A 22,859-nucleotide genomic window follows, 5' to 3' on the forward strand; every position below is an offset into this window, starting at 1 on the left:
TGTAATACTGACTTGTGTGTGTGTGTGTGTGTGTGTGTGTGTGTGTGTTTGTGTGAGTGAGCTGATGAGTAAGTTGTGAGCTTAGTGGGTCAGAGGGGAGTGAGTGCCGTGATGGATTCCAGAGTGTCAGCGGTGAGGGGGGGCTAAGGATGCTGGATGAAGGACTTTAGGGGGCAAGACAGGCAAGAGAAAAGAGATAGAGAGGCAAGACAGGCAGTCTGAGGCACCCAAGGGTGACGTAAGGGCAGGGGAAGGCTCTTTAAGGAGAGGGGTCATTTCAAATGCGCTGGACTGGATTGAGAAATGGGATGGGGTTCCCAACTCTGCCGTGTGTGTGTGTGTGTGTGTGTGTGTGTGTGTGTGTGTGTGTGTGAATACTGGATAAGTAAATGTGAAACAAATACAGGCATACATTACATATATACAGTTACAGAATAATTGATCATTATTTCTAACACTTCTGATACTTGTTTACGGAGCGCATGATCATTCTCAATTCTCATTCTCAATTCTCAGTCATGCAGTCTTTTTTTTTTTCTTTTTTCAAAAATGCTTGTATAGAACAGTGAAGTAGCAGCCAACACCATTTGTCTTACAGTTCTTCTCAAATCACACCTGCCATTTTGTAAGCCTCCCTAACCAAACAACAGTCTTTTCAGCAAGCTCAACTTAAGTCCTAGTCAAACTCGTTGAGTCTTATTCAAAGCCTTAAACGTACAGTCCTCCTAAATCCCATAAACCCCCTGCTCTGCTCCGCTGTGCTCTAGCCCTGCTCGTCCACCAGAAGGCGCGGATGGAACGGCTGTGGCGCGAGCTGGAGCTGAAGAAGAAGAAGCTAGAGAAACTAAAAGACGAAGTCAACGAGATGGAGAATGACCTGACCAAGAGAAGACTCCAGAGATCCAATTCTGTCTCTCAAATTCCCTCGGTGAGTTACATTTTTCACTACCGTTTCAAAAGTTTGGGCTCACCAAGACAATTTCATGTTTTCCATGAAAACACACTTTCATCAAATTGCAAAATGAATAGAAAATATAGTCAAGACATTGACAAGGTTAAAAAATAATTATTTTTATTTGAAATAATAATTTTGTCCTTCAAACTTTGTCAAAAAATTCTCTATTTGCAGCAATTACAGCCTTGCAGACATTTGGCATTCTAGCTGTCAATTTGTTGAGGTACCATTTAATGAAGGTGCCAGTTAAAGACCTGTGAGGTAGTGATGTTACGGTTGATACCGAGGCTCCGAAGCGTGTGTCGAGAACGTCAAGCCATTCCGAGCAAAGCCCCGTATCGAGGCTTGAGTTGTATTGGTAATTTGACGTCAGACGTGACGTTCGAAGCCTCGTTTGGCTTCACTGCTTCGTAGCCTACTCGTGGGTAGTCAGTCGTTGGTTGGTTGTAGGCCTATATTTCATTCACTGCTCTGTTCATCAAAAATACTACCAGTTACCAAAGCACTTTCACTGCCCTCTGTTCTTCAAACACACTCAGTTACAAAAGCACTTTGCTCTCTTCTGTGTCATTTTACCCAATGTTAGCCTACAATTTAATATAGATTTTTTTTCTCTGAAAGAAGTCTGATTGTAGGATATGACACTGGTTTAGGCGTTAGACTAGAAATCGTGCGACCTGGGTCGCAAATCACCTTCTACTTCATTTGTTACAAAGAGAGAAAATATTTCACAAATATTGCATATTTGTGTCTGCAAAAAGTTGCTCTTTGGGACACTGGGCAAGGCATTAGGTTAGGGATCTCGCAACCTGGGTTCGATCCTTATCTCGTTTCATGAATTTTCACAGATCGCCAAGCTACTACTTTGTTAGGCTACAAAGAGAGGAAATATTTCAACATGGGAATCGCTTGTATTCCCCAATGCCTGTACTTATGAATGTATCACGCATTTGCGGACCAAATGGCGCTTTTTGTATTGCTTTTGTGTTAGGAATTTTTATGTGTTGTATTTTTATTGACCAGTAGGTGTCCTAGGGTGCATTCGAAAGCCTTCGAGAAATGAACCACTTTTCAATAGGGGTGTAAATATTAATCGATTCGTATCGATGCATCGATTATGCAGCAGGCGATTCAATGCATCGATTCGTCAGCAAGAGTATCGATTAATGTGTTTATTTTGCCGCCTGTTTGTTTGCCTATCTATTTTCAGCATCAGCTCCGACCTTTCTTTTTCTGTCTATGGCTCCGATGTAAGCGCACTACCTACTCCTAAGCTGCGGGTGTTTTTTTTTTATTTATTTGCAAAGACAGGAGGCTGTATAACGAAGGCTTTAGATACCTCCTACATTCCGAACTTTTGTTGATTTATTTGAAACTTCATAGATATCATGTAAAAATATTGAGTATTGAATCGTATCGAATCGTATCGTGGGGAATTCTGAAGTATCAAAAATAATCAAATAATTGCCTTAAGAAATCGATATTGTATCGAATCGTCATGAAGACTCCGATTTACACCCCTACTTTTCAACACATTTGGCTGGAAAGCTTCAAGATTTCAAGAAGCTTCCTCTTGCCATCACTACTGTGAGGCGTCTATTTCTCAAACTAGAGACAGTAATGTACTTGTCCTCTTGCTTACAGTAGTTGTGCACCGGGGACCACTTCTCTTTCTATTCCGTTTGTGCTGTTCTCTGAAGGGAGTAGTACACACTGTTGTAGGAAATCGTCAGTTTCTTGGCAATTTCTCGTCAATTTCTCACATGGAATAGCCTTCATTTCTCAGAACAAGAATAGACTGTATAAGTATATAGTATAAGTATTGTATAAGTACAGCCGTGGCCCACTGGTTAGCACTCTGGACTTGCAACCGGAGGGTTGCCGGTTCGAGCCCAGACCAGTGGGCTGCGGCTGAAGTGCCCTTGAGCAAGGCACCCTTACCCCTCACTGCTCCCCGAGCGCCGCCGTTGTAGCAGGCAGCTCACTGCGCCGGGATTAGTGTGTGCTTCACCTCACTGTGTGTTCACTGTGTGCTGTTTGTGTTTCACTAATTCACCGATTGGGTTAAATGCAGAGACCAAATTTCCCTCACGGGATCAAAAAAGTATATATACTTATAAGTGTATATACACTCTTTTGATCCCTGCATTTATCCCAATCCATGAATTAGTGAAACACACTCAGCACACAGTAAGGTGAAGCACACACTAATCCCGGCGCAGTAAGCTGCCTGCAACAACAGCGGCGCTCGGGGAGCAGTGAGGTGTTAGGTGCCTTGCTCAAGGGCACTTCAGCCGCGCCTACTGGTCGGCAACCCTCCGGTTATAAGTCCAAAGCGCTAACCAGTAGGCCACGGCTGCCTGTCAAGTTCCAGAAGAAAGTTCTCTTTTTCTGGCCATTTTGAGAGTATAATCGAACCCACAAATGCTGATGCTCCAGATACTCAACTAGCTCAAAGGAAGGCCAGTTGTATAGCTTCTCTAATCAGCACAACAGTTTTCAGCTGTGCTAACATAATTGCACAAGAGTTTTCTAATCCCCTAATTCTAATTAGCCTATTTCACAAGATAGAAAATCAACTTCCTGTGGAAGAGCACTGTCCCATAGACAGCAAAAGAAAAGTCCACAGGAAAGACAGAATCAGGAAGACGTTTTACCCTGCCAATTAAGGTATCATTAACATCAATGAGGCCGGACACCTGGACACTGAAATTGGTCTATTAGCCTTTTAACATTTACATGTATTCATTTAGCAGATGCTTTTATCCAAAGCAACTTACGTCAATTATATTAATGTACCCGGAGCAACTTGGTTCATGGCATTTGAGTAGGATGAGATTAAAATATTGTTATTATTATAATCGAAAGAACATTATGCAGGTTAGAAGAATTGATTTGGGTCATATCAGCACATTGCTAGATATGTATAACATCTAGATAGATGGACAGTTTGTTCAACATCTGCACATCCTAGATATGTTTCATGTGTATTGATATAGGTGTCATTTTACAGTTGTGTAATTTTGCCATGATGGCCATGTATTCATTGCAAGTATAGGCTATTAGAGTAACAATCATTAGGAGTCTCATGGAACATGGGGACAGATGACAGGGCATTGTGACATGTGTACCATGTGATCCTCTCATTGGCCAGATGTGGTGAGGGCCCTCTTTTGGAAGGAACTGTGAATGTGGTTTTGAGAGAGGCCAGATCTGATGATCACAATGCTCTCTCTCATTTTGAAATCCGCCCACAACTAGACAAAAACATCACTGACATTTGCTATTTTGTTTTGGAATCTAGACCACTGTTTGAAGCGCCACAATCCATCAGATTTAGGATTGGTGACAAATGGTCCATATTCTGTGCGATGCATCAATTGTCCCCACTCCTATATTTGAACATATTCGCCATGTTTTCCATAGTATATTGTATAGCTTTGTATTTGCATCTGCCGATGTGAGACAGTGTGTGTGTGATTACACAGATATGTGGTATCCAGATGCATTAGTGAAGGCCAGGGTTACTTTGACGTGATCTGGTTCGTAAGCGTCCATCTTTGGGCCCAGTCTCAGTGCACACACTACTTGGGGAACAGGGCCTGGCTTATTTATTTTCCAAAGGAAGCCCTGATTCTTCAGAGAGTCGTGTTATGAGAAAACAGAGCCTCTTCCCTTCCTTCGGCCGCACTTTCCCCCTCCTCCTGGCTCCCCCTGCCTTGTTTGCATTGCCGCTCGCAGCTGTGAGTTTGTTGAAATATTACCCCCCCCCCCCCCCCCCCCCTCCCTGAAATTGTGGGAGTGCTCTAGATTTCTGTTGGATCAGCTGTTTTTAGCTGCCCGCCCGTCTTGTTTTGTCAGCGGGAGGAAAACGAGCAGTTTTGAGGGCGAGCGGTGAGGTCTCCCTTTGAGCTGGGAAGACAGAGCGGGAAGGAGAGAGGGAGGGAGAGAGAGGGAGAGATGGAGAGATGGAGGGAGAGGGAGAGATGGAGGGAGAGGGAGAGAGAGAGAGGGAGGGAGAGAGAGGGAGAGATGGAGGGAGAGGGAGAGATGGAGCGAACGCAAGAGAAGACAGCTAAACAGAAGATAGGGCGTGTAACAGTTTGGCTGATGTATTGCGAGTCAGTTTGTTATGGATGAGCAAGGAAACATCATGGCTGCCAAAGCAGGCTTAGGACGGATACAGCAACAAGCTTCTTGCACGTTGATTCGTATTATTCTTTTCAGTTAGTAAGACCGAGACCGCTTTGGAGGGGCATAAATCCAGGAGCAGAGGAGTTGGAGTTTGCTTAGCCTCAGGGTAACTCACACCCTCCGAGTCCATTAAAACTGACCGGTTAGACTAACAGGCTGCTGCACCGCTGGTCTGTCTCTGACTGACTCCACGCACTCACAGAATGTGTCTAGAAGGTGTTCTGCTGCTGTATTCATTCACACATCATTCATCAAATGTGCTTGATGGTTTATGCCCCATTTCACTCAAGAGGATTCTGAAGCAGTCACATCCATCTTTTACCTCTTGCTTTTCTTTCTCTTCCAGTCTTTCATTCTCTCTGCATTTCTTTCTCAGATGTGGCCCTGTATCTCTCTCCCTCTCTCTCTCTCTTCTCTCCCTCTCTCTCCCCGTCTCTCTCCCTCTCTCTCTCCCTCTCTCTCCCCCCCTCTCCCCCTCTCTCTCCCCCTCTCTCTCTCTCTCTCTCTCTCCCCCTCTCCCCTCTCTCTCTCCCCCCCCCTCTCTCTCTCTCTCTCTCTCTCTCCACCCATCTCCCTCTCTCTCTCCCTCTCTCTCTCTCTTCTCTCTCTCTCCCCCCCTCTCTCTCCCTCTCTCTCTCTCTCTCTTTGCCCCTGACCCTCATGTTGTTGTCTGCTCCTCTCCTCCAGATTGAGGAAATGCAGCAGTTGCGGTGCAAGAACAGGATACTGCAGATTGACATTGACTGCCTAACCAAAGAGATCGATCTCCTTCAAACACGAGGTGAGCACTCACTCACTCCCCCCTGCCCACATCCCCGCGTGCCCGTGAGATGGACACGTGGTGCATGTACAGTATGCGTGCATTTACCCAGCAGCATGTTAAAGATGATCAGGGTTCCCGCGGGTCATGACATTTCTGGAATATCATGGAATTTTGATGAAGTCTATTCCAGACATGGAAAGTCAGGGACTTCTATCATATTTAGGGCAAAGTCATGGAATTGTACATTTGACTTAAGAGTGGGAACCCTGGATGATGTCACTCTGTTTATCCATGCCATGGCCTATTGAAGTTCTTTTGTATTGTTCTTTTGAAATATGATGGATTGACATGCAGAATTTACACAAAGTAACGATGCTTGTGGAGATACTCAGTGAATTTGAGTGTTCTGTAACTTGTCTGGAAGTCTCCACTGTTAAGCACTAGATTCTACTGCAGGACATAATTGTCTGTTTCGTTGTGCCATCAAATGCAAGGATCAGTAGATTTAGTAGCCCCTTGCCATCCCAATTTTTCAGAATGCATATTTGAAGTCTGTGGGTTCTCAGAAAATGCAAGGAGTTCTGATCTCCCGATCTTCTGTTTTGTCCCTCTTGCTTTATAATCCAATCCGGTACGGTTTCGGATTTGGATGACCCACTAGTATCATGACCATTTATATGGCTCTGATCATGTCTAGTGTCTTGCTTCCTGTTGGCAAAGTCCCAGAACTGTTGGCAAACATTTCAACTATCCACGGTATTAGTTCCTCACTGCCTGGTTTCAAATGGCGCAAATGGCCTGAGGTTGTGCTTCATGAATGTGAACTGGAGATAGTATTATATCCCGAGAGGTACGCGATGTCATAGAAGCAATAATGCACCTGAGGCCCATGATGTGGAGATAAGAGGTGTTACATATATTACCATTTATATGCTAATTATGTCCTCCTGTTAAGGGTTTGTATAAGGCAATTCCACGGAAAATGGACTTTTGTCACATCCATAACGCCAGTGAAATGCCTTGGCATTTGTATGATGTGCATGATAACATTCATTTTTTGTGCATTTTTTCTCATGTACATTCTTCAGCCAAAAATAGCAAATGCTCAAATTTCATGTAATCATTCACATCATACCATACCATCACATTTTATTGGCGTTATGGATGTAAACGTAATTTTCCCTGGAATTGCCCTTTCTACGAAACTGTGGTCCAGTCTCTGAATTATAGAAACCTGGAAAGCAGGCTCATCACCTTTAGCTCGTTTTATGTTCCGGGTATACGCCCACATAATAGTCATTGCCGTTTAGGCTGTGACAGGCCCAAGCAATATTTACATCAACAGTTCTTTTTTTCTAGACGATTTATAATTGAAAGACCAAAAGAGGAACTAACCCCCCCCCCCCCCCCCCCCCTGCTGTTGACTACCAGCAGTTTCCTGAATTGCATCCTGTCGCTGGTTGGTTTGCGAAGGGATTTATTGGGCCCCAGGTACCTCTGCGCGTGCGACCAGCATCTCGAATGTGTGAGCAGGCCAACACAGAGGAAGTGGACTGCGCTGCAGACGAGTGAAGCGCTTTTTTAGCGGGCCAAGACAGAGGAAGTGGAGTGAAGCGCTTTTTTATTGATGACTCGTGCACATCCTGTGAAGTCATCACCTGCCCCGTCCTGTCCTACATTTACACTTGATTCGTGTTTCGTGTCGTGTGTGTGTGTGTGTTTGTGTGTGTGTGTGTGTGTGTGTGTGTGTGTGTGTATGTGTGTGTGTGTTTCTGTTTGTGTGTGTTTGTGTGTGTGTAGATTTGCTGCATCTGTAAGAATTAGCAAGCCGAGTATGTGTCAGAGGTGACTGGGCAAAACTGTTTTTGTGAAGTGGGCGTGATAAAAACAGTGAATCCTAAATGTGTCAGAGGTGACAGTCAGTGCTTGACTGGGTCAGGTCTGTGAATATATGAATATATTTGCTGTGTCCGATAAAAAATTGCGGAATTGTGTTCCTTCATGACTATGCCAGCCTTCATGTGTGTGTATGTGTGTAAGGGGTGTCTTTATACGGTAAGCTCTGTGTCAGACGAATGTTTCACAGATGTGTCTGTATGAGTACATTGCCAGAAGGAGCTGTGTGTAATCTGGTCTCTTTTTGGTCATGTCGTTCGCAGGACCATACTTCAACCCCAGTGCAATTCAGAACTTCTATGACAGCCTTGAATGCTTCGGTCCGGTCCCTCCAAAACCCAAAGGTACTTTATCTGTTGGTCAGTTCTAGAAAAGGTGGCGTGTTCCCTGCATGGACGGTCTGACCCACTCACTGCAGCTTCTCCTCTGTCTTCCCATCTCTTCCTCCATTGTTTACATTCACACGTATTCATTTACATTTCATGTCAATTATATTCCAGGGGCCAGTCTCCCCAGAGCAACCCAGGGTTAAGTGCCTTGCTCAAGGGCACATCGTTGGAAGCCCGCGAATTGAACCCACAACCTTTCAGGCTACTGCATGCTAGCCCAGGTCCTTAGCCACTACGCCCCCACTGCCCATTGTAGAGCGCACTCTTCTAGTAGTGATGAGTGAACCTTGGGAATTAACAGTAGTAATGTAGGACTTTTAAATGCACGTCCTGTAGTCTAGCTGTATATAGGTGTACAGTATGAACTTTATAATTCCTTTATGCTGTCCATCCTTCTCTTCTCTCCTCTCCTCTGCCATTCATGCTATCGCTTCTTCTCTGGGACCCCCTCAGGGTCAGAGTACCCTGGCTCACTGGACAGGAGAGGACGAAAAATAAACGTCTCCTCCAAGTTAAAGATGGACGCCTCTGCTGCTCTTCCTCCTCCTGTCCCTCTGGGTTGGTTCATCTGTCTCTCTGTTGTCTGTCTGTCTCTCCGTTAAGTTTCTCTGCTAGATTTGGTCATCTGAACCTCCTCTGCCACCTTTTATTTCATTTCATTTATTCTGCTGGGTCATGTCTGTCCATCAACACAAACCTTTTCAGAGAGAATTCTATCATCATGTGTTTTTATTATTATTATTATTATTATTATTATTATTATTATTATATCCATATCCAAAATGGTATTGGGTACATGATGTATATTAATTTAAAGGAAAATGTACATATTTGATACACGGTGTAATCAGCTGGTGTTCATTGTTGTCTGTCCGGTGTGTCTCTGTACAAGAGGAAGTAATGCTGAACCACACAAGTGCATATTCCACCAAAATATATTTCCTCGGCTACAAAATGTCAGCAATGATGCAGGCTATCCATTTTGTTTCAGTATCTAGCTTGAAAGTTGCAAATGTGTTCCATTTGATGAATTTAAATAATTACATTTAATATGTATTACATGTTACACATTATTATGCCTGTTTGGATGTTTTTTATTATAGGCCTAAATACTGTAAATTCTCTAGAATATATGTGAGAGGGGCTATATTGATCTCGACAAAATTACATTGGCTTGTCATGGAATCAAAAAAAGCATTATTTTTCCAAGCTCAAAATCACATACCCCGATTAACAATATTACCGTCCAATTGAAGGGATGTGACTGGTGAATTTTTTAAACATGTCTGACAAGCTGCAATTATCTGTCAATTAATTTAATTGCTTTGAAAAACAGACTTTCCAAAGTTCCATTGGAAAAGCTCTCCAGACAAACACTGCCCAGAGCAGAAGCCACAGCTAGATTGCCATCTCACACTGATATTATCTGGCACTATTCAGCAGCTCTGCCCAGCTCTGCCCACTTAGTGTCTTGGCCCTTTTTTGTGCAAAAAAATTGCTCGTGCTGTATGTTGCCACTGTTTTGCCCTCAAACTACAGCCCTAAATTCTATTCAACGACAGGTTCACTATGTAGCGCAGAGAACGTGGGACAAGTTACAGTTAGGAACAAAATGATTCCTACCCCTGGCAAATATTGATTTAATGTTGATTTTTCTCTTGACCATTAGGTTCGTTCTGACCGAAAATGACACTGACACATGCCAACACGTTGTACGACAATCTGCTAGAAACATGAAATCAGAAAAAGAAGCCTTTATATCTTTTTTATAAAAAAAAATTGTCAGGGAATATGAATAATTTTGTTCCAAACTGTATGTGTGTCAGGTTGACAAAGCCTAATCCAATGGATGGCTGCCAACATTTATTCTCATGTCCTTTTTAGGCAATTAGTTGCTGCCTGTACCTGTTCGTGAGAGTAGACTGCTCGTGTGACCCACATGCTCCCTGTATATGAAGCGCCGTCTTGGCAACGCTTTATCTAGAATTTTCTATCACTCTGAGTTTCAGGAGCACTCGGCGTTGTTTTTCATTTTGGAGAGAGGATTATAAACGTATCGTGGGGAAACTATGCCTCTGATAGCTAATTTGATGTAAGGCCTGAGAGGGTAAGCCGCACAGCTGGTAGAGCTGCGGTGTGTTTGAACATGCTGATTTATGTGAGCGTGTGTAAATCTGTCTTCTGAATTAATTCTCTGTATGTAAATAACACGCCCTTTTCTGCCCCTCTCCCTCTCTCTCCGTCTTTCTCTCTGTCTTCCCATGTCTGTCATCACCCTTTCATTTTACCCCTACCCCTGCACCTTTCTCTTCGTTTTTGGCTCCCTCACTTTCTGCACACCATCTTTGTCTCTGCCTTTCTCTCTTTGTCTCTGTCTATCCTTCTCTCTGCATCCCTTCCTCTCTTCCTCTCCCCATATGGCCCCCTTTCCCTCGTTCCCCCTTCCCAGACTCCCCCAGTAAGAGTGTGAAGGCGGTAGCCGACTCGGAGGAGGACGAAGGCACCCAGTGGAGCTGCACGGCCTGCACCTTCCTCAACCACCCCGCCCTCCTCCGCTGTGAACAGTGCGAGTTCCCGCGCCACTTCTGAGCCACATCGGACGCCACACACCGACCGACGCCGACGCCCCCGCACAGCATCAACACACACACACACACACACACACACACTCCGCTACAGTGGGAGAATGGACGACTCCTCTTCCTTCATTCTTCTAGTCATATTGAGAAAACACGGACAGGGTTACCAGTTTTGTTTGTTGTTTTTGTTGTTGTTGTTGTTGTTGTTTTTGTTGTTGGTGTTGTTGTTGTTGTTGTTGTTGTTGTTGTTGTTTTTGTTGTTGGTGTTGTTGTTGTTGGTGTTGTTGTTGTTTTTGTTGTTGTTGTTGTTGTTGTTGTTGTTGTTGTTGTTGTTGTTCGTTGGTGTCCTGTTTTTTTTTTTTTTTTCTCCAAGGTTTGTCGAATGCTTAATCATTGAAGGCTTGACTGGATAGAGTTGTGTCTCTTAAACAAACCAAACAAACAAAAGAAGCAAAACAGTTTAAAAAAAAACACAAACGCAAGCCAGCAGCGCCGGCGGTACCTCTTCTTGGAGTGTGTGTGTATTTACGTGTGTGCCACACACACACACACACACACACACACACACACACACACACACACACCACTGCCCCACCCAGCTCCGAGGGACATTCCTCTGTCAAAGGGAGACCCTCCTTCCTCCCTTCTTCAGTATTATCAGAGTACTGTGCCTCGGAGTGAAAGCACACACACACACACACACACATACACACACACACACACACACACACATACACATAAACACTGCCCGTACGCACACACAGGGAAGGCTGTGTGGATGCCAGTGATTGGGGTTCTTCTCCTTAACGGCAGGGAGAGGAATCAGGATCTGGACTCGAGTGTGTGAGCATGATGGGGAATCTACACACACAGGCTCCTTCTGGGCCAGACTGATGGCCACATCTGGGTCGCTGTGTGCAGGGGCTGATGGGAAGATTAGGCGGAGTTTCTGCCACTGATTGGGGGTGAAAAAAGGAAGCAAACGATTCTCTGTTCTTCTCCTTTTTCTTTGAGAGTACTCCTCACCAAAACTGGCGCCTCTGCAAATTGTAGCGAAAAAACCAACCAAAAAAGAGAAAAAACTAAACTGCATGCTTTACATGTACAGTAAATGGAGGAGAAAACTATTCCCCTGAACTTATAACTGTACATAGTTTTAGAATGTGCTTTTAAACAATGAAAAAGATGCCTCCTTCTCACACTATGAATCTCTTATATTTCTTGTAAGTATAGCTCTATAGACTTACTATAGAATAACTTTTCCTCTTTTCTCCCCTCCCTCTCCCTCATTTCTTCTTGAACATGAATAAGCACGGTTTCCCCATTTTTGTAAGCTTTTGAACTTGATTTCTGTGAGGAGGGAAGCAGTGCCTATGGGAAGCGGATTTGATTTTTTTTTTCCAGGACGTGTTCATGAAGCTGTGGGCCGCTCGCCTCTCCTTACTGGCATACAAAGCTGCTGACGGTCCTACGTACGATCTGCGCATGCAGCGGAAGTCGGAAGATGGAATTATTTGTTTTCTTTTGTTGTTTTTTTTCCTCGTCTCTGAAGATGCAAGAGAACTTTGGACTGTTAACAAGGACAAAAACAAGCCCACAAAAAAGGATTGACTAACCATCTTATCTGACAACTGGAATGTAGGTTTAATATTTGGGGATTTTTACACCTCTGTGCCAAGAGAAGTGTGCATTTTTACCAATGCACCCATAAACATTTTATAGAAAAAGAAACTATATATTCTCCAGAGTAAAGTTTGAGGGCTTGGACTATTTTTTTGGGAGGGTGGGGGTTGGGGTGATGTTACCTGGGTGTATGTGCGCAGCTTGATCTAAAAAAGATGAGTGTTCAGCAAAGTGTCACGGTGGTGGTTAGATTGGGTTTACAAGTAAACTACGAAATCAATCGATTACAGTCAACCAAAGCTCCAGGATGCGGCTGTGCATCCGGCAGCCCCGTTGTTCAAGTGCCTAGCACCTGTGATCACCTACATGTGCCTAAAGCCAGAAGGACTTGACCTCGGCTAAGACTACACAAGCCTGAACAGACAGTGCCACAAGTGATTCTTTCCCCCTCCACCCAAAGTATGTTGGTCCTAACTATTGATTTGAGAATTCAGTGTTTACTGTTTTATTGATTTTTACCTTAATATTTGAAGTTTCTTTTTTTTTTTTTTTCCTCAGATTTGTGAAAAAAAAAATTCTCACGTGTTGCAATTTGCTGCCTCACCCTGCTGGATTTGAGTGCTTTGTGTCTGAGTAATCTAAGCAGTCACCAGTCAAACGTGTCATTTTTAAAAAGAGCTAAAGCAGAAACACCAAAAGGCGTTACATGGATGAAATTGGTGGAAGGGTAGAGAGTTAAACTGATACAATTTCTCTGAAGCACTTATGTGATACTTTGACCTGTTTTAAAAATAAAAAAGGAAATCCAGTATCTGCTTCAGCCATAGCCCATTGAGACGAGTCTGTTCATACGTGTTTTATTAATTAAAAGCAAAAAAGAGAGACTAATTTGGATATCTAAAAGTTGTTTTTGATTTTAGCTGGGAAAACTGTCTTTGTAACAGATAAGTTATTTGTAAAAATAAAAAAAATCTATTCTGAAATTCTGTATTATTTCCCACCTAATTTATGATTTTGCTTTGATTTTTCTCTAACAGCAATGAATGCAATATGAACCACCTGAAGTAGAGTGCAGTCTTTTGAAGAGCTAACCACTAGGTGGCAGAGGAGATGAGGGTAGATATTGAGGTTTCAGGTTCTACCGGTAACTTATCGTTGATGAGTAAGTAAGTACATATGTAGCATTTCCCTTATGACTTGGAAAATTCTTTCTTGGCATGACTGCAAAGAAGTTATCAAGGAAATAACATTTGGCATAATGAGGAACTGAGAACATGTTGTCCTTTTTCAAAAGTTGAAAAGAAAACAAGTGACGCAGAACAAAAAGTATTAGAGGTATATCTCAACACCTACATGTTTATTGTCAGTGAATTTCATATTCCACAACAATAATTTTATATTTGGGCTCATTCCCCACATCGGGGCTACAGAACTAAAAACAACAATGTTGTTGCTTTGACATGGCAGTTTGTTAATGCTTTTACATACATGACAGGGTTTGCTGCCCTTACTGCTCCTTTTCCCGAAGCAAGACAGGATCTTCACCCAGCCTTTACTAGGTTGGATCAAGAGTTAAATTTTTCACAGAGAGTAGTGCATGGCACATTCACAATGAAAACACATTCTGTGTGGACGGTCTACATAGAGAAAAAGAAACAAGTTTAAAAAAAGCAGGCTTTTGGAAATGAGAGTGAGTGAGTGAGTTCAAAAGTCAGTTGTCGGTAAGAGCACTTTCAGGGCAGTTTAGAAATTGTAAACAGCACATAGATAAACCTGAGAAAGGAACATCCGTCTGAGAGTCCATATGTGAAGGAGGGAAAGAAGTTTGACGAAAATAATCTCAGTAGCTGGGTCTGAATTTCTGGATCAGTCCCACTAGTGTGGTCGTGTCCTGGACGTCTGGGTTGTGGCTCATGACCTGGTCAACTGCGTTCTGTTGGAAATTGGTGCTCAGCTGTGCCCTGATCGCATTTCTCCTTTCACTGTTTGCACCTCCACTCACTGTTTGGGTGGGGTCAGACGAAGGCAGTGACCAAGTACCCCTGTTGGGCCTTTCGTGTTGTGGTTCCTCCCTGGACAGGCGCAAAAAAGGGCCGTGGCTGTGGGCCCGCATGCTGCTGTAGTGGCCGTGTGGAATCGCTTGATACGAACACTGACCGTGGCCGAAAGGCGAGCCCAGGTGAGCGTGAGCACCGCCTGTCCCTTGAGACTGAGGCATCATGGGAGTATAGTGGCACTCGGGCGCTTGAGGCTGCGCCTTCACGCAGCTGTAGCAGCACTCGGGCGCATGAACGCCCTGACCATTGTGAAAATGATCGTGGTGCTCAGGGGTCATCCTCGGGCCGCCGGATGAGTAGAAGTCTCCGCTGCCGTTACTGGAGCCGGCCACTCCGCTGCTGAAGGCCAGAGACCGCCCGCGCTGAGTGTCAAACTGCTGCTGATGATGATGATGATGATGATGATGATGGGGCAACTCCTGGATGGTCATCCTCGTCATGGAGTTGTCCAGAGAGCAGAAGCCGTGGTCACTGTCGGAGCTGAGACCGCCGTAGGCGGGCAGGGAGCTGCGCATGTGCGCCGGGCTTCCTCCACCTCGGGGGCTGTTGGACCGCAGCACCGGCGAGTTCCGGTCCTCCTGACCCATGCAAGGCACCGCACTGGGATAGTAGCCGGTGTGGGAGTAGGCGGCCAGCCCTGTGTCGCTGAGAGATGACGAGTAAGGGTGGAGGGTGGAGGTGGCGTTGATGGAGGCCCGGTGCAGTGCCTGCTCCTGCTCCATGGCTGACTTGCTCTTTGCTCTCAGCTCGTCTGCCACAGACAGCTGTGATTGGTCAGCGCGCTCTGGGTGGTAGTACTTGCACTTCACTCCATAAGTGCACTTCTTCCCTGGAGAAAGCAGACAGAATAGAGAGAGGGGGTTAAGAGGGAGAGGGTGTGCAGAGGGAGGAGAAGACATGGGACACTTGTTTATGCAACCTGAACTAGACGTGCACTCACAGCACACACAGCAGCACCAGATGTACCTTAGTATCTCTTCAGAAACTGTCAACAGTGAGGAGGTGCGTTTGTTTGAGCATACCCCCCCCCCCTTCACTCACTTCCTCTTCTAATGGACCATAAACACACTTAGCAAGGCAAACAAATTAGTCCTAAACTCGCAACCAGCACTGGCTCCCCCATTTTCTTCCTGTTTCCAGTCAGGACCCCCCCCCCCACCACCACCACCACCACCACCACCCCTACCTACATTGCACTTACACTAACACAGAAGGTACTTTATGCCTGACAATGGACAGATGTAAAATCAGCCGTGTGTTTGCTTTAAAGTTCAATTATCTACAGGCCTGATCAGACGTGGGGAGGGGTTGATTAGGAGTCAGGGGGCCTTTTTGTAGCGGCAGCCCCTGTGCCAGGTCCCAACGTTCTGGCAACGTCGAGACCCAAACAGATGCCCTGCCAAAAAAAAATCACAGGCCGCTCACTTGCTACACATCATCGCCAGCCGCAAATCCACCTCAGCTGTTTGGAGTGGAGCCGCGTTCAGCTGAGGAGCTCTGCGGTGAGCTTGGAGCATCTTTACCATCTCCACATTCCGCCTCCCCCTTTTAATGATATAGTATTATTTTGGATGATTTGATCTCTTAGTTGGAGAACAATGGAAGGCATTAAACTGGCCTTTTAAGAACAGGTAGTGATTGTCCGTCACTTTGTCATGTTACTTGTGAGTAGTTCAGAATGGCCTGATGGTTGATAAGTAGACTATTTACTAGGCCTACATGACACATCATAATCTCTGCTGTCCTCTGTATGGGCAGTTTTCAGGATAACCTCCTACTTGAGATTAATCTGTTAGTGTCCGATCTCTTATTCTCTCATCTGTTAGCCTACAAGATTTGCTGCTCACCATATGGACAAGGCTGTTGCTTGTTCTCAGGAACTGTTGGTCTTTTCCTTAAAAAGTTGTCAAGAGTTGGACCATTCCTTCCAAGGGGATCCTCAGGAGGCATGAACCTAAAATGAGGAGTGAAACTGTTACACTCCGGTTTCAGCACTGTAGATAGATGTAGTGTCTTCAGGCCCGGTGATGTGGGTTATATAACCTCACAATCTCCAAGACAATTGCTATTGCTATCAATGGATGTAGGCCATTAAATCATGGCCTACCAGTACCAATTAAATCATGGATAGCTAGCCGTCTTTCAAAAATGATTCAGTATGAAGTATTTCCGAACATACGTGTCATTTGCAAACGTGTACATCAACAAGCGATCCTCAATGAACTGCTTCCACTGTGGCTTTTCAATCTGCAGATCTCTGTAATTATCGTTGGACACAATGATGCCGTCTGATTCGTATGCCAGGTTGACAATGTAGCGGTCATCATAGCACACGATCCGCTTGCCATTCACACAGCGTGATGGCGTGAACACCAGGATCTTTTTCCGTTCCAGTTCAGTTAGGATATGTTGATCTGAAATTGTTAAGCACACATTAGTATGATCAGTCATTACAGTAGGCTACATGGAGAGAGAAACCACACTTCTGATTACAGTAACTTTGATACAGTCACAAACACACGGAATGCAAAAGTGAGGGGGTAGGCTAAAAATAAACTGGCAATCAATCCATTATTGTGGTTTTCACAGACTGAGCATTGGAACAAGTGATTATATAGTTCAAAACAACAGCCATATCCCCATCTAGTGGATAGTTAATTTCACGACATGACAGGGTGTTGTGGGTTGACATACTTGTAATAGGTGTCTCAGGTCGCGGCTGTTCCTTCCTCCACATCGGCACGAACACGGTAATGTCCCGCATGCCTCGATCCCAAAACCACTTCACGGCCAACTGCACTCCGCGGCATGAAAACACCTGTTTGTTTCCATGGCTGAAATAAAAGAACATTGTACTTCAACTTCATGATAATCTATGGTCCACGAATATGGCCATTTCACGGAACACCACAGTCAAGATAATATTCAGTTCCTTGTTTAAGCATGAAGAGTCAGTGCTATTATTGTTTCTTCGAAGTTGATTGTCATTCTGAGCAAATTATGCTATGCAAACATCCTTTTTAGGACCGTTGATGGCTTATTTATTGTAGGCTATTGACTGATTGCATATTGTTGGTTTTCTAATAAGCATTGGAAGTGAACTATAAGAATGACGTTTTACTGTAAAAACAAGATTATAGTAGCCTATTTGCTGACACTCAAAGCGGTGCTCTTTGGCTGAGGTTTTATATCGAGTGTAGGCTAGTATATAAAAATAACATTAACATCGTGCTATTACGTTTTATGCTAATTCTCTTGATTTTATACTAGGCCTACACAGACAATTATTTCATAAATGTATTGTGTGTGCGTGCATTTTTTTGTGTGTGTGTGTCATTGTTCAATGGTCTTCTCAGCTGGATGGTGAGAGTTTAATTTGCTTATGATCTATCGTAACCCAAATGCGGGGCTTTCCCTGCCCACCCTTCACCAACAGGATGTGGTTGTCAGTTTGCATGTGTAGCTTGCAATGCAGCACAACCTGTGATGGAACTCCGGCGTCAAACCAGTGCGACGGCCCCACAGATAAACAATACCAACTCTCGTCACGGGGATATAGAGGTAATTAGTAAAAGACAAATATTTGGAGAGAGTTGACTATGGAACCCTGGAGGTGTCACTGTAAGATATTTTTTGGTGTATATCCAGAAAACGTGCTAATTTTACCAAACCGTGCGCACGTTTTACTAAATAGTGGGCTCATTTGACTAAATTGTGCTCTCATTTTAGTTTTTGTAAAATGAGCTCACAATTTAGTATTATGTGCGCACGATTTAGTAAACTTTGCACACATTATAGTAACATTTGTGCACAATTTACTAAATTGAGCGCACAATCTAATGAAATGAAACCTCAATTTAGTAAAACAAGAGCACTATGTAGTAAAACGAGCACACAATATATGAAATTGTGCACACAATCTAGTAAAATGAGACCACAATTTACTAAAATGAGCGCACATTCTCTCAAAAAAAAAATATTGCAATGACACCTCCTGGGCTCCATAGTTGTCTGGTCAGTCACATGTTAATATTTCAGAAGGGACTTTTCTGGTGCTTCCCTTGTGGCACATGACACTCACACAGAGCCACTGAGATTTTCATTTAACAGGTGAACACGTCATGATGACGGGTCGTTTTACTGTGAGGTTGCACAATAATCTACCCTACAAATGATGCTTTCTTTCCATGACTACTCTTTAAAGTAGGCCTATATACAACAATATATCTTTGGTCAATGTGGAATGATCTCATGACAAGAGTAAACCCATGAATAGCCTGCTACAGTGATCCACATAGTGACCGGTAATGCTGTGGAGAATATGGTGGATGTCAAGATTTATTTACAGTACATGGACACAGCATTCGAATGCCTTAGCAGCCCATACTCAGGAAAAACACTGGGACTGAGGGAGAGAAACCGAGAGATGTCTACATCTGTTGCTGCATCGGTATATCTTTGCATGGGTTGGCAGTTGGGTTTGGTACTAAGGCCTTACAAATTCAAATGGGTTTAGAGCAGTGTCATGTCAGGTCATGGTAAAAGAGCAGTGCCCAAATCATGATTATGTGCTCTTTGTTGTAGTCTGCATGCCTTTACATGTCTCTGAGCACTTGCCACACTTTTCCCCCGAAAATGAACAAATAATTTCTGACTTTCACTTCACTTTGTTGTCTTAAAGAGGAACTGCTCTTATCTGACACCACTGAGTTTTGGTTCTTTGTGTGTTGGTATGGCAACCTCGCCTCTCACAACAAGCAGAGTAGCAGTGCTTGTTTCCCACTGAACTTGTAACTCACTCTGTGCTATGTTGACTTGTTGGTCTGTGCCTTTGCATGACAAGAGTAATTTGTACCATCTCTATCTCTCTGTCTCTCTGTCTCTCTCTCTCTTTTTCTCTTTCCACTGCTGCTACTGTGTGCTGTAAATAGGAGTTTCTCTAATTCTGTCATCTTGCTTGTGTCACTCAAATGAGGATCCTAATCCTGCCATCACTGCTAATTTTAAAGCGTGGGAACAGTCTGACCATGGTTACAGCTCCAGTGACCTCTCTGTGCGTCACTTAACCAGTGCTCTTGTCTTCTCTTCAGCATCAGCCCATCAACAGCACCAGCTATTGTACTTTTCACCTGCTTACAGCCCCTTAGTTTCCTCCCTGCTCTAGTTTCTCAGCCCATAATGTAGGGCACAGTGCTCTCTTGTTTCTTCTCGGCACCAACTAGACGAAGAATGGGGGGGGGGGGTGGGGGCTGAGTTTTGGTAGCTGAGGTGGTCACTAAGTGAAGGAGAGGTCACCCAACCTCTATAACTAACACCAGCACCTCTCTTGCCTTAAGCCATGAGTTTCTCAACTGACTTAATTTAAAATCCATTTCCCTTTAAAGTTGTCAAAGCAAATCCCTTCGACTGTAGTTTCGGTAGCTTCTCCGCAACTCAAAATGTATGTGTACATTTAGCCAGCTGATCTCTGTGTTTTGAACAGTAGCACTCACCTCATGGCCACGTTGCTTCCATCGATGACCACTGGCCTGAGGTTACTGACGTGGTTCCGGTCCACTGGCGTGGGGCTCCGTGCCGGTGACACCGTCCGAGGTGAGCTGCACCCTCTGGCCACCAACTGGGGGCTGCTGCTGGAAGCTCTGGAGGTCTTGCCGGTGCGGGCGGGCGGCGCGTCAGTGTGTCCGTTGGCGTGTCCGTTGGTGTGTCCGTTGGCGGTGGTGGCGCTATACGCTTGGCTGGTGCTGTTGCTCTTGGGGCATGTCTTGATGAGCTCCTCTAGGATGTCGTTGGTCTGGGCATCCTGGCGTAGGCTGTGCAGCACCCTCATGATGTCCGTGTGGGAGTAGCCCAGCTTTAGAAAGCGCTCCACCTTGATTTGCTGTCTGTCCGTGGCAGTCTGCATGGTCGTGTCTGTGTGTATGTGCGCGTGTGTGTGTGTGTTTTCTGTCTGTCTGTCTCTCTGTTTACCTAGCAGGATGTTTTGTCTCAGTCTCAGTCTCACACTCTGTGTGTGTGTGTGTGTGTGTGTGTGTGTGTGTGTGTGTGTGTGTGTGTGTGTGTGTGTGTATGTGTGTGCAGTGTACCTGAGTTAAGGTCACTCTACAGTGGTCCTGTAGTAGAGGGTCACTGGTCCATGTGTGTACTGAGTGGCAGCTCCTGCTCTGATGTGAACGTGGTTCCTATGACCGCAGCTTCTGCCTCCACTCAGTGTCTCTCTTTCTCTCTCTCACTCTTTCTCTGCCCCTCACTCACTCTCTCTCTCTCTCTCTCTCTCTCTCTCTCTCTCTCTCTCTCTCTCGCTGGGGAATCCTCTGGGTTGTCCGCACCCCTCCTCTAACTCATGACTGTTTCCATGACCGAGCTGTTAGTTTTGGAATAGTTGACGCGGAGGCCGGTGAGTCTGTGGTCTTGAGGGAGCGAGGGTGTGGTTTTCGGAGGGTGGGGGGGGGGGGGGGAGAGGGTGGTGGTGCTGCTTGTGGAGGTGGAGGAAGAGGAGGAGGGATGTTGTCAATATGGTCCTCAGTCACTGTAAACACAGGAAGCGCATGGCTGAAGTGACAGGGAGTTTTTTTTTGGGCTGTGGTGCACCGCGTCGATAGAGATCTGCACAGTGCACCACTGCATGGGGACTGCACACAGAGAAACACACCTATCTACGTCACGCCCTAGTTAGCAAAAAGCCCCCTCGCTCAGCCAAGGTGAGTTGTTTGCATGTGTGTTGAGTGTGTGTTGAGTGTGTGGGTTGTGGGTGGGTGTTAGACATGGAATGCTGTAAGTCACTCTAAAATGAAAAGCATGTATGATATTTGGCATACTCCCTATTTTGAACACTTGCGAAAGACATGCATTCACTTTCAATTACATCACAGAATTGAGGAAACGTCAGGGACTTCTTTCATAAAATTCTGGTTTGACCACTTACAGAAACCGAAGTTCAGCAAGGCCGGGCAGGTTAGCTAGCTACGAAGCTGTTTTTAATATCTTCCTTCAAGGTGTTTTTCTAACTGAGTCTTCCTTGTGGCTATATTTAGTGCTGCACAGAAATAACCTGCCACTTGTTATGGGCCTGCCCTGCTGGTTGACTTTAGCCTTCTAGCATTCTCGGGCAAGGTGTACACCCAGAGACAAGTGCTCAGTTAATCTAGTGTAAACCCCACCTTTAGTGAGTGTGGAGGGGGGGGGGGGGTTGCTTAATGTTTTCCTGTTTAGTTTCACACTCTGGAACTTATTCACCATATCCTCCTATAAAACAACATGACTGAACTTTGAGAAGGAACACTGCCCTTTATTTGTAGACATTATGCGTCACAGCAGATAATCGAGCGGTAGTTTTGGAATATGTATCGCCGCCAATCTTCCAGAGACACTTTTAGAACAGGTCAGGGCAAGCCACTGATTGGTCTGTGTGTACCCTGCACCTCACCACATCCTGTTCTTGCGGTGCGACCCTTTGCTTTTTGTTAACAGCGCATTCAGTGACCCCTCCACCCCCCACCTCAAGCCTCTGGTGGTGAGGTTCTCTGTCTGTCTGTCCTGTTTGACCTCTCTGTCTGACTGGCAGCTGTCATTCACTCTTTCCTGCGGCTCCTCATAAAATGGTTTTAAAGTTATAGAGGAATTCAAGTCTAAATCTCTCTCTGTGTGGTGCTTCTTCTCTCTCTCTCTCTCTCTCTCTGTGTGAGAGAGAGAGAGAGGTGTCTGCAAGAGTTTTTTGCCGTTGTACCCAAGCCTTGCTGAGTAAACTGAAACCCTGATCGTCAGAAACCCTGTGCCACAAACGTCTCGCACAACGTTCTACATAAAACACTCGTAAAAAAACAACAACCAGCCCAAACAGACCCCAAACCCAGCGGTTGTGTGAGTGTGTGTGTGTGTGTGTGTGTGTGTGTGTGTGTGTGTGCAGAGGGTACTCACAGTGGTGTGTATGCATGCAGATGCGCTTCCCGTGGCTGCCTGTGCAGGCTTGTCTGGCTGGTGAAGCCTCGTCCCTCTCTCTCTCACACACACACACACACTGAGCTCTCTTCAGCGCCACTCCACTGTTATCTCCCCAAACGAGGAAGTGGCTGCATTTTTCTTTTTTTTTCTTTTGAGCTCTACCGGCAAGGAAGCAATAAAGAGAAAGAAAGAAAGAAAGAATGAGGCAGTGGAGGGAGGGAGAAAGACAGAATGATCACTACATGCTACAGGAAGGATAGAAGCTGGTCTATGCAGAAGAACAGGGTCTTTTCTCCACTGAAACACTACTTCCTCGTGCAACTTGCGAATTTGCCCCAGGTGGTCTAGATTGGGGCTTGGGAGGACTGTACTTTCAATTTGGAGGAGTTGCTTGTCTACCCACCCACCCATTGCTGTTTGCCATGTTTAGCTCTTCTACATCATTACCACATTTTGATTCACTGC

At 44.9% G+C, this 22,859-nt stretch overlaps 2 protein-coding genes across 3 annotated transcripts in view; one reads left to right on the forward strand and one right to left on the reverse strand.

Annotated features, from left to right (window-relative positions):
* Positions 1-13,382, forward strand: part of tab2 (TGF-beta activated kinase 1 (MAP3K7) binding protein 2) — a 58,139-nt gene extending 44,757 nt beyond the window's left edge. Inside the window, exons 4-8 of one of the 2 annotated variants that reach the window (XM_076273404.1) lie at positions 768-928; positions 5,837-5,930; positions 8,072-8,152; positions 8,651-8,755; positions 10,647-13,382. In XM_076273404.1, the coding sequence (XP_076129519.1) occupies positions 768-928; positions 5,837-5,930; positions 8,072-8,152; positions 8,651-8,755; positions 10,647-10,786 (581 nt within the window). In that variant the 3' untranslated portion in view covers positions 10,787-13,382. The remainder of the gene's footprint in view (positions 1-767; positions 929-5,836; positions 5,931-8,071; positions 8,153-8,650; positions 8,756-10,646) is intronic. The other variant, XM_076273405.1, reaches the window with a different exon arrangement.
* A 338-nt stretch (positions 13,383-13,720) lies between these two features.
* Positions 13,721-22,457, reverse strand: LOC143109335 (uncharacterized). Its single transcript, XM_076271987.1, has 6 exons — positions 22,371-22,457; positions 19,949-20,982; positions 17,151-17,290; positions 16,636-16,870; positions 16,304-16,410; positions 13,721-15,285 (listed from the first exon to the last, which is right to left on the reverse strand). Exons 2-6 carry the CDS (start codon positions 20,356-20,358, stop codon positions 14,240-14,242), a joined length of 1,938 nt encoding a protein of 645 aa, XP_076128102.1. The 5' UTR covers positions 20,359-20,982; positions 22,371-22,457; the 3' UTR covers positions 13,721-14,239.
* Between the last annotated feature and the right edge of the window lie 402 nt (positions 22,458-22,859).

This window comes from Alosa pseudoharengus, unplaced genomic scaffold, assembly GCF_046254945.1.
Source record: "Alosa pseudoharengus isolate Yale_2024_CS ecotype anadromous, Long Island Sound unplaced genomic scaffold, YU_APseudo_1.1 YU_APseudo_1.1_scf_7, whole genome shotgun sequence".
Classification (NCBI taxonomy): domain Eukaryota; kingdom Metazoa; phylum Chordata; class Actinopteri; order Clupeiformes; family Clupeidae; genus Alosa; species Alosa pseudoharengus.

Excerpts from the sequence above, each read along its gene's own strand:
- LOC143109335 (XM_076271987.1), bottom strand. The coding sequence starts at position 20,358 with ATGCAGACTGCCACGGACAGACAGCAAATCAAGGTGGAGCGCTTTCTA. Across the intron at positions 16,871-17,150 it reads ACCTGAGACACCTATTACAA|ATCAACATATCCTAACTGAA; the intron begins GTATGTCAACCC and ends TAACAATTTCAG. Across the intron at positions 16,411-16,635 it reads TACACGTTTGCAAATGACAC|GTTCATGCCTCCTGAGGATC; the intron begins GTATGTTCGGAA and ends TCCTCATTTTAG.